The sequence below is a fragment of the Ctenocephalides felis genome, unplaced genomic scaffold, assembly GCF_003426905.1.
Source record: "Ctenocephalides felis isolate EL2017-DRISC unplaced genomic scaffold, ASM342690v1 CF-g0.4_SCAFFOLD_01820, whole genome shotgun sequence".
In the NCBI taxonomy this organism is placed as follows: domain Eukaryota; kingdom Metazoa; phylum Arthropoda; class Insecta; order Siphonaptera; family Pulicidae; genus Ctenocephalides; species Ctenocephalides felis.
Genome location: NW_020537974.1, coordinates 1 through 11,981, shown reverse-complemented (window position 1 = coordinate 11,981; position 11,981 = coordinate 1). Strand labels below are relative to the sequence as shown.

Here is an 11,981-nt window from a genome sequence, read left to right as displayed (position 1 = left end):
TTATTTCATGAGAGGTAATCCATCGATTTACCATTCTCTTATGTGTGGGATATTTTTGATATTAGCTCTTACGTCTAATAGTTAACATGTGATTGGATGTTGCAGCTATGTCCACGAAGGACGATTTCCACTTGGAATTATATTGTGATTTATAATCCCAAGTAGAAATTTGACATCAAAGCTGACTGATGTCGGGCTACGGCGGTAGCGGGAATCGAACCACCGAACCTGGAACTAGTTGTTGCTAGCCCACGCTCTAACCGATTTCGCCACCGCTGGCCCAAATATTTCTAACTTTAGTTAAATTTAAATTTAGTTTACAAAAAATCTATAAATCCGGACATGATCTTTTGTTATCCTCCTATATAACAGCTGATTTGATGGCTACATCACTCCCCTTTAATGTGGAAATATGTTAATTTATAACAAACTTATTTCTAATTTTGTGAAAAATTTATTTTAAAATATTGTTTACAAAAATATCTATGTGTCTTTTTTTATCTTTCTATATCAAAGCTGACTTGATCGCCACATCACTCCCGGTTAATGTGTAAATATTTATGAAAAATTTATTATGAAATATTGTTTACAAAAATATCTATTTGTCATGACATAATCTTTTACTATCCTCCTATGTCAAAGCTGACTTGATCGCCACAATATTTTAATATAGAATTACGACTCACCGTTTCCCTGAGTCTTTGAACTACTTCACTAGTAAGTGCTGCGACTATTGCAGCGCACGTTAAAACTCTTCCACTCAATTGACAGCATTGAGCTGTGTTTACCCAAAGCTGCAGCATAGTCGCTCGGGAAGCTGCAGTCGTCGGCTGAAAAGAAAAATAGACGTATGAAATTCATGAAATATCAATTTCTTATAAACTAGTGTGGTGCATGGCATCGTGCCTTGAGGCAAATTGCTGGAACTTTCCGTACAGTAATTAAAAATCTTGGTACGGAACACAAAAAAAATTACACAAAATGAATACACATTATAAAAATCTCTATGAAATATCTGATAATTTGATGTACATATGTCTAATAAATATTTTTGACGGCCAAATGACTTTTTTTTAACTTATTTTCATTGAGAGTTTATAACCGCTAGTCCTGCATTCCCAAAAATTTAATCAGTCTTCCATCTTGTCAATACAAGTTAAATTCTTTTTGAATTATTAAAATCGGACGCTCCGTTCTCTTAAAAACTGAGTTACTGTTTTTAACTAATCAGCACGTCTTATTATTAATACAAATCGAATGTTTTTTAAATTATTCAAATCGGTTATTCCATACTGTCGAAAATGTCGAGGACATTTGTTTGAGCTTATACGTGTATGCCTTCGGCAAAAACTAATCAGCACGTCTTCTCATCAATACGAATCGAATGTTTTTTGAATTGTGCTCCCGAAATCGTCGACAAAAATTTGTATCCGCACACACACATATACACACACATACATCAATTTTTTCTAATGTATGCCAAAATGTTCAAAACCCTTTAAAACGTAAAGATATACAAAAAAATTTCATTTTCCATTTTTTGCGATTACTATAACTTACCTTACGGGAAGTTAAAAAATTTACAACAGTCAATAAAACTATGATGTAGAATAGAGATTTAAATTTTAGAAGAATTTTAGGTAGTTTTCTCATAAATCGAAATAAATCAAAAATAATGTTTTTTACCTCATGGCGCCATATAAATAGAATGTTCAAGCAGCTATCGAAAGTATCAGGGAGCTTAAAATAACATTTTAACAAGTGACAAAAACAGTCATTACGCGTTTCTTTTCCCTAGTCGTCTAAAATATAAATAACCATGCTTACGACGTATTTTTACGATTTATGTGAAAAATTGAAAAATGTTTTGATTGAGCTGATATTTACGTGTAGATTCTCAAGTATTTTTTTTCTCGTAACTCAAGCATTACAGAAAGTGTCGATTTTTATAATTGCTTGGAACCGAGAATACTCAAAATAAATGTAAAGACAAATTATATATAGGGTAAATCGGAGGTCAAAGGTCCGGGGGTAATAAAGTTCACCACCGATATCTCAAAAACAAGAAAATTTAGGAATTTTTACCCCATAATATCAAAAAGGGCAAAAGGTGTATATCCAACTATCATCATGATTCTTATGATGTCGCAATTAGAAGACAAACGACAATGTTTGCAAATCCATAACAAAAGTATTTTTTTTCGTCGTTAGTTTTTTTTGTTTGAAAGCACTGTTGTTCAGTTTACGAGATCTTAATATGATTTTTGAGTCTGATTATTTAGTTATTTGTTAAGATCTGTTGTTATTTTTGAGATAGATTCAAAAGGAACTAATTGAACATTTACCCTGGCAAAGATGTAGATAATAAAAAAATAGTAAACAAAAAAGTATATCATGTTAAAAAAAAAACAATTTGACAAAAGATAAATGAAATAAATTCTAACCTTGCTGATAAATATTTCTAACAAAATACCAGATCAAGGTTACATACAGTGTTATATTTATATTTTACTTATGTAGAAATATACAAAAAAATACTTCAAAGTTACAAATATGACATTGAAAAATAGCAATATACACATTTTTATAATTACGAATTAACTGAGAATTTTACTGATTATAGTACTATAGTTGCTTGTTTGATACATGTCGTTTGTTGTGATGTTGTTTATTTGGTTTAGACAGTATAATTACTTAAAGTCGAATTGGACCTTATATATATATATATATATATATATATATATATATATATATATATATATATACATATATATATATATATATATATATATATATACTTACATATATATATATATATATATATATATATATATATATATATACTTACATATATAAGTCTATGTCTAAGGGTATGTATATGCAGGTATTTGCATATATGCTATTAGCCTAGAGAAATGCGAATATTATATGCCGAGTAAATCCTGCACTTCATGTTGCGACTTAAACGGGATTTTCATGAATACTGTTCCGTATTCAGATATGACTAATTCAATGGTTCTATTACTCAAAATTTTGTTGGCACAAGTTTTGCCATGCATTTTCACTAATCCTTATTCGAATGTACAACAATGTACAATGATTGTGAACATAATAATTTATCAACCCGGAAAACATATAATAATATTGATGAAATGAATAATTACATAGTGGCGTTAAAATTCATAAAACAAAAATATGTATTTGTTGATACTTGATATTTGATATTTTATGAATCACTTAATAACAACATAGAATTGAATATCTAATTCTACCATCGGACAAAATGAACAAACATATACATTTCCAAACTACATTTTAGGCAAATATAACATATAGAGTGAAAATTATAATTCACTCCGTTTTCCTTTTTGCAGTTACACTTCAATCATATCCAATCAAAAGTTTCAATGATACAATTTGTTGCGAAACTTTTTCTACTATCTTAATGAGCAAGCGTTCCACACATATTTATATCATAAGAGAAAACTTTGTTTTGATTAATAGTTAAAAACAATAAAGTTATATAGAAACTACTATATTTGCTGACACTCTAGGGAGAAGAAAATAATCCGTTTGCGGTGAAGTTATATTGAACCAATTATTTCTAGCGATCGCTTCGAGTTCTAACAAGTAACGCGTTTTGCTTCCGCGATCGGAATAATGATTTTCTCAGACATCCACTTGGTATCGAATGTGAGGGCAAATTTATTTTAATTGAAAAATAATAGTGAATTTTCAAATCATCCATTATACACCATACCTATATTTGTAATTACTATATTAATAATTATCTTTATTAGACTAATCGATGGTCAATATTTTTGCTAGATTCAAGTTTAATACATTTTGGGAGTTGGTACATATCGTTTTCTATCTATTAATTTGTAACTCAATCTGTAGAATTTAATTGCATATATACATATTATAATGATATATTTCTATGAAACCTTGCCTATATGATTGCAATTCTTGATTATAATAAACGTATTTTCAGCTAAAAAAAAATACAAAGCAGTTATCCAAAGTTTATACATGTGTAATAATTCTATATGCCATATGGAATAATGAGTAACATTTTTGTAAAAGAGAAAAATATCCTAAATCAAATAGTCATATGTGAATAGAATAAAGTGAATAAATTTTATTATGTATTTTATTGAATGCGATTTTTATACATACATATACACATAGGGAAAGCACTTGCAAAATAATAGGGTATTTCGTTTTTAATGATATTTATTTATTTAATGATAAATGACTTATCTTAGATTCATTGGCAAATCAGTAACATAGTCTTTTAATTAAGTAGAAACTATAAAACAAAATTTAGTAAAGTAAAATGCATTTTGTCCATATAGTACGGACAAAGTGACATATGAAGTTAGGGTATACTGATCTATTATTTTTTTAGAATGCAGTTTATAAATAAATTGTTTGGTACTCTTTAAGATATCAGCGCATAAACTATTAGTCCAAAGAAACAAGTTTTCGGGCTTAGAACATGAATAGAGGTGTTTGCAATAGATGCAAGACTCTTCTTTTTAACGGCGAATCCTTTGGTCTGTTTTCAGTTGTTAGAATAAAAGTTCAAATCCAAAGACATTTTATAGGTTTTACTTTTCTATCTTCTTAGCTTTTGCTTTTGCGTTTTTGCAAAATAGTACTATGTTATTTTGTCCATTGTATAAGATTTTCCTTTTTCCAAAAGTGAAGAAAATGAATTAATAATTAAAACTTCATCAAACAACAATTACAATAAATAATTAAATTCTGAATAACACGACAAAACCACACTCAAAATAAACTTTAGAAGGCGCGATATACGTTTCAGTTTGATTACTGCGACAATGACGCTCAACATCTGACCCAAACTTTATACTGTCACAAAAACATTACTAAAACCGGTCAATTTTTGAATGAGGCCACTGTGTCACTCTGCCCATATTTTCTTTATATTATATATTTATGTATATATATATATATATATATATATATATACATATATATGTTGCCAGTTAGCTTGATATTTACTATGAAGCCAATTATCCAATGCTTTACAAAGCTTTTGTGTACATTTATCGAAGTATTTTCTTTTAGTTTACTTGCTTCAACTTTCTGTTCGTTGCAGGAAATATAAATACGAGCATTGAAAACATATACTAGATGTTGAGTTCGATACAAAAGCACAGAAGCGACAAGAGTTCTTTGGAAATAAAATACCGTGAATTTGAATGATATACAGGCACCTATTTTTAAACATTGTGGCACTTTTAATATTGCTCTAACAATGAGTAAAATTTACAGTATATCAAAATACAAAAATTGTGAAAATATAGTATAATGTCCTACAACGACAACAAAATTGAAGACAATGTAATTAATCACAAATTAAGTTGAAATAATTAAGTAATATTAAATAAACTGAATTCAATTGATTTTCAGTTCATCAATCTAAAAACATTGTTTGTTTTGTTTTTTGTTTTAAAAATACTTTTTATTTCAAATCAGATTCAGATACATTATATAAACATTATGACTTACAAACTATGTACATCTATCATATTGATAACAATACATTAAATTAAATTATGTTTGTAAATTCTATACACATTATACTTATATACATTAAAGATTTCAAAATAGACTAAATTTAAATGACATTGTTTGTAATCCATCACTTTATGTATTTGTTTTTTTTAACTATTATTTGAAAAAAATTATATAATGAACGAAATAATATTTTTGAAGTTTCAGACTAAATCATTAAGCACTTCTTTTCAGTTAATGTGAATTTCATCCAATGCTCTCTGAATGATTAAACAAAAATTTTACCGTGATTAATTGAAAGCACTTACAAGAGAGACAAAAATTCCATCGACTACTTTTTATAAAACCTTGATTAGATTTTTTTACAATTAAATATTCTCGTCGACGTTATTAAATTTTCCGCAAGCACAAATCAAGTTTTTTTTTGTGACGGGTACTCTCGACATCGCTCTAAGTTCATTGTTCATCGCAACTTGCTTTGTGACAAAAAGAACAAAAAACCATTAGTACAATGGTCTGCCTTTCCTTTCTCCGGATTTTCTTTTGAAATCATATTGGAAATAATGTTGATTGAACACATGTGCCTATACGCCTACATTTTATTTAAAGAACACAGTTGCCAAATATAACATTTTTGTAAAGAGACTTAAAAATGCAATACAAAAGAAGTATTTTTTTTGCAGTTTAGAATAATATTATTCGCACAGTTTTGCATGAAAATATATTGAAACTAATACTGTTGAATTTGAATTTGAATATGGCAACATAGAATTGCAGAGAGATTTATGTATTTGCAAATTAAATGGAGTAGGATGCTCATAAAAGTAGTACTAGTAATACAACAGTTTTTTACAAACTTCATTAAAAACAAATCTGATCAAAAACGTATGAACTTGACATGCAAAAAAAAATTAAAAATATTTACTACCCACTTGCTAATAATACCAGCAGCTTTGATAGTTAACTTTATTATTAACCAACAAAAAAAAACTATCCCTAACTTTCCAATGATACTTCTTGACCAATAAAGTTGTAAACATGATTTTGTATAGTGTCAATTAACCTCGATACTGAACAGTTCAAATGTTTCGGAAATTAGTTTTATGCATTTGCTATTAACTGTCCATCAATATTTTAAATTCATATAGTAATTCGGAAATGACACATTATGTATATAGAGCGTCGTTATGAATAGTATTTGTATACATAGAAAACCATTTTAGTTCAAATGTACTGAGCGGATTATGATATTAATAATTTATATTATAATGGTTTGATAATGATTTTGACAACTACTGTTAGAACCGTTTATTGTAAATTTCCACAAAACAAATTTATTCTAAAACAATTAGCATAAAAATAATATCAAATTACCCAGCAAACAAAATATTCTTTGTGTTCTCAAATTCAAATTTTAATCACGTCTTGTTGGTTCATGGAAACATGACATTTTAAACCATGTTAACGACTAATTATAATATTTTTTCATTTAGCAAAAGTCTCTTTGTAGTATTTAGTCATTGTTAAGCAATTTTAGAAATGTCGATAATGCCATGATATAATATACATATTTATAAAATACTTAGACGAATGAATTAAGAGCCAGATTGCATAGTATTATTATATCGATGGCATATATTACAAAAAACACATTTTTATTTTATAATAATCTTGAAGCCTAAGACGTAAAGGAATATAATATTTACAGAGATATATAATTAGCATTTTTCACAATAAATTTATATATCTTTACGATTCAATTCTTCTGAACATTTTGGCATACCTTATGCTAAAAACAATGGATATATGTGTGTGCGAATGCAATTTTTGGCGACGATTTCCAGAACACGAAATTAATAATTTAAGAAATAATCGATTCCCATTCGCAGACATTGTGCTTATTAGTTTTTGGCGGAGGCAGGGACATTCATTTCGAAGATACGAAACAAAAAGTGCCAAGTATGATAATTGAGTTTTTGAGAGAACGGAGCGTACAATATGGATGAGTTTTGGCATACCTTATATTAGAAACAATGAATATATGATGAAGGTAGAAAAAAATGCCAAAAATGGTAATTCAGTTTTTGAGATAATGGAGTATCCAATTTGAATGATTCAAACAACATTTTATTTGTATTGACAAAATGAACGATGGAAAGACAATGAAAAAAATAAAAATGCCCCTCAAATTATCAAATATTTTATAGAGATTTTAATAATTAGTACAAATTTTGTTTGCATTTCTGCGAAGTTGGTACCATGATTTATAATGTTTAACCGTCAGATCATAGTTCAAACAATCAGTTCAAAGAAAAAATTGTAAAGATTTAAGAATTTTAAATTATGGTACGAGAAGTTCAAGCAAATTGCTTTGAAGCAACAATACCATGATGAAACCACTAGTTAGAAATTATACTCCATAGTATAGTTATAGCTATAGTTGTGACAACAAAGCATAGACAGATTGCAATCACAAAATAGTACGAGCTTGTAACTTTTTAATACGAGATCCAGAAAAAGTCAAAAAATTATGTATGTACACAAACAAATGTGCACAAAAACCGTATACAGGGCAAAAAAATTCCGCACACGTATCGTATCACATATGTAAAAACTCACCTGGCAGACTTCATTAGCGGCCAATAACACCAGTCTGTCGATCCAATCAAGAAAGCATTCCAAATTCCATAGTTTTTTCAGCCTGATACGGACTGATCCCGATCGCGTGCTTATTGCTATTCTGCCCGACGCTCGCGCCAAGCACGCTTCCATGGCCAGATACTCCTCGTAGCCTATGTGATATAGACGCTCCGACTCTATACGACCCAGTTCAGTACTTAGGTGGTTTGCGTCGATGCACAGAGATAGATTCTGAAATTGAAAAGAAAATGAATAAAAAACTTATATGGAACGTATGAGATATATATGATACGTTGGTAACATATTAATTAGTCATATGAGCAAGTCTGCTGATCAGTAATCGTTTATACAAATGTTTTTACAATTCGCCTATAATCGTTTGATTGTTTATACCCAATTCTTTTAAATACATATGTGGCGGAATGAAAATGTTCTTGACAGATGTCAGTTGATTGACGCCAATGTGATGACTAAACTACACAGCATACTTGGAGCTACGCTGATGCGAATGTAGCATCTAGCAAGCTATAGTAGATTATTGTTTTGCACGATCGTAAAATTTTCTCTCGGTTTTAATCAGCGATCAATTGTCGGGCTAATAAATTGATATCAAAATTTATATCATATCAGTTTCGTTGTAAATTGAGTTATCAATAAACTCACATATCATCGAGTCTACAACTTCACAACTATCAATTATCATATGTAGTTATCAATAAACTACACTTCTAAATATAATTAATAATAATAAATGGCCCACAAGCGCCATACATAGTTATACATGTTGTGAAATTGTCAACGCAGGTCTACATTGGCATGACATTTAAGCTTATTTTTCAAAACTGGTTTGAAATAAATTCTGATGGATGATGCGTCAATAGCTTCGACAATTTTACCAAGGCATCCAAAAGTTATCAAACACTGGAAAAATGACCCGATAAAAATCAACGAGAGCAAATCCAACCATATAACATTTACGCTCAATAATAAATGCCCAGGAGTGCATATTTTTGACCAGGTAATACCAAGAGCTGTTCATGTTAACCCTCCGTCTGTCGGAGTGGTCTGGTCAGACTTTTTTCGACTTCAATTGAAAAAAAAATACTTTTATTAATGCCATCGACTTGAAATTTCTTGACTTTTCCTAAAATTTCATTAGCTCGATCGATTCGATCAATAAAAAAATCAGGACGAAAAAATGTACAGAAAGATAATAATAAGGATATTAACTTTTTTATACTTCGAACGGTCGGAGTGGTCGGTTTGTATTTTGTATGAAGTATGACGGTATTTTCTATTAAACTGCGTTTTATGTATTTTTTGCTATGTGTTGTAACATAAAAGTTGCATATAAAAATTCTTTGAAAACCTATCAAACTTATTGGTTATCGCAAACATTGAAAATCGAATGAATAATGCGCACAATCAACAATTTTTCCACCCATACTGCGTTAGAAACTTTTTTGGCAAACCTGTAGCGGTAAGTATGCAGTACAATTGAAATTATATTTTCAATTTGAGTTTTATAGCTCATTTCAAAGGCGGCGCACCTCATTTCGTTTTGTTAGAATTTCACATTCATTTCGAAGGCGCCGAAGAAGAATAAATATTGTTTTTCATTGATATAAAACAGAAAAATTAACAAAAAATAACGATTTTTTTATATTCCATGATTTGTTTTTGAAATATTTTTATTAGACGCAAGCTCGATGCAAAAGACGGTAAGAAAGAATATTTACTAGTAATAATCGTTAATATATAAGACACCAAAAACTCATTTATCCCATATAAATGCATGTAAAATGAATGATGGTCCAGCCAGACCACTCCAACCGTTCAAAGGTAAATAAATATTCGACAGACGGAGGTTTAAATACCTAGGTATGCCCCTAGGCCGCATACCAACATGGAAACACTACATTACAACAAAAATCAAAACTATCATGTCCAGAGTTAGGTGAAAATAATTCAAAATTAGCACCCGAAAAAAAAATCTTGGATTATAAAACGACAATAATTCTTATCTGGCCGTACGGAATAGAGCTTTGGAGCAGCTTTAACAAATTTAATGTGGCTATTTGGATCTTCTTAGTCCTTTTTATATAAGACTAAGACTAAGTTCTTCTTACGAAGAACATAATGCTATTTTAGATTTTACATTATAATACACTGATGATGAGACAAACTTAGACTCGAAACGTTTGTAAAATTAATATTATTTAATAAATTAGTGCAAAAAATAGTGCTGCTTATTCGTATTTCTAAATTAATATCTAACCACTCAGAATACATTTATCAACTGGTGGAAGAATTCGTAATCGCCAATATTATTCAATTGTTATTACACTTCCAACAAAACCAGCTTGATTTAATCTTGAATCCATGAACTCAAATTCGGTATTAAAAGTCATTTAAGAAGTACAATTTTCTTTCAACTTGTAAGAGAAATCTGCTTTTATGTTCACAACGAATGATTCTGTAATATAATGTTCCATTAAGCGGCATTAATGACTTTTGCAGACAATTTTAAAGGGCATAACCAATAATTTATTCGTTATTTCGAAGTTAATTAAAACAAAGGGTACGAAAATAAAATTAGGCAAAGCTAGCTGCTGATTAATCCAGTGAACTTGAAATATCACTTTTCGCGTAGCCGAATCGCCGAATTTCTAAATATAAGTAAGCGAAAGTAATGTTTATGAATATTCATTGAAGAGGAAATTACATTATAACGGAGAACGAAACTTGAGTATGAATATATTTTGTATATTCTAAGTGTATGAAAATAACAAATCGCTTGATGAATATTAATCGTTCGGGCGTTTGTTTTATCAACAAAGCAGTCTGCAAAGGATTATTATTGAAATGGAAATTAATTACAACTTGATCGTGAAATATGTATATCAGGAATAAGTATTCACTTCACAATGAAAAAATCCTCAACACTTTATTTATAAATTTCAATACTTACAAATAAGAACAACCAATCTTTACCAGGATTACTCTTATAAACTTTACAAGTAGAAATTGAAATCCGATAACAATTTCAACATCTCCGTATAACTCGTGTAATGTATGACGTCGATTTAGCAAAACTGCGTCCGAGTTTCCATTTGAAAACGATGAGTTTCGTAGAAATAAATCGACATCGATAAATACTAGAGACGGAATTCAATTCTATTTCACGCAAAAGAATCGAGAAATTTCTCAGGGAGATGGTGCAGAACTCTCTACACTCTAGCTACCGACTGAAAAATGACACGGGCCAAGAGCGTTATGCGTTCGCAGCTTCACTTCGACTTTGAGAGTGCAAAGGAGATAAAAAGTTTCAAACCGTTTGTAATAATTATTTGCGAATTTGTATTAATTTAGCCACCGGGAAAAGGTTTGGAATTGTGGTACGGGTAGCAACATGTAATCAGGTTGATAGTATACGAGTACATAGTCACATATGTTGGCACGTGCATAGTTTTTTTCTAAAAGAGAAAATAAATATGAGAAAAACTATCCGGTACGATTGCTAACTTACCAAAGAACAAGTTTGCTTTCATAAATAAATCCGATATTCTAACTTTATGGTTTCTCGACGTTTCAAGACATTCTGAATCGAATGTTTCAAGACATTCAAAAAATGCGGGCGCACGCCTTAGGGGGCGCCAAAAAAGTTTGAAAATTAAATTTATAATATATTATTTAAATTTATTGTTTATATAAGATCTAGAATACTTAGTAAATTATAATAAACAATCTAACTTAACTAGAGATACGGAGCAAAACAAATAGCAAATTTATTT

The 11,981-nt window shown here is 29.6% G+C and overlaps 1 protein-coding gene across 1 annotated transcript; it reads right to left on the bottom strand.

Moving 5' to 3' along the window:
• Positions 1-686: 686 nt before the first annotated feature.
• Positions 687-10,598, bottom strand: LOC113374466 (ras-GEF domain-containing family member 1B-B-like; the record flags this gene model as incomplete). Its single annotated transcript, XM_026614501.1, has 3 exons — positions 10,533-10,598; positions 8,167-8,418; positions 687-830 (listed from the first exon to the last, which is right to left on the bottom strand). Coding segments are annotated over exons 1-3 (462 nt in total), but the record flags the coding sequence as incomplete, so codon positions are not given.
• Between the last annotated feature and the right edge of the window lie 1,383 nt (positions 10,599-11,981).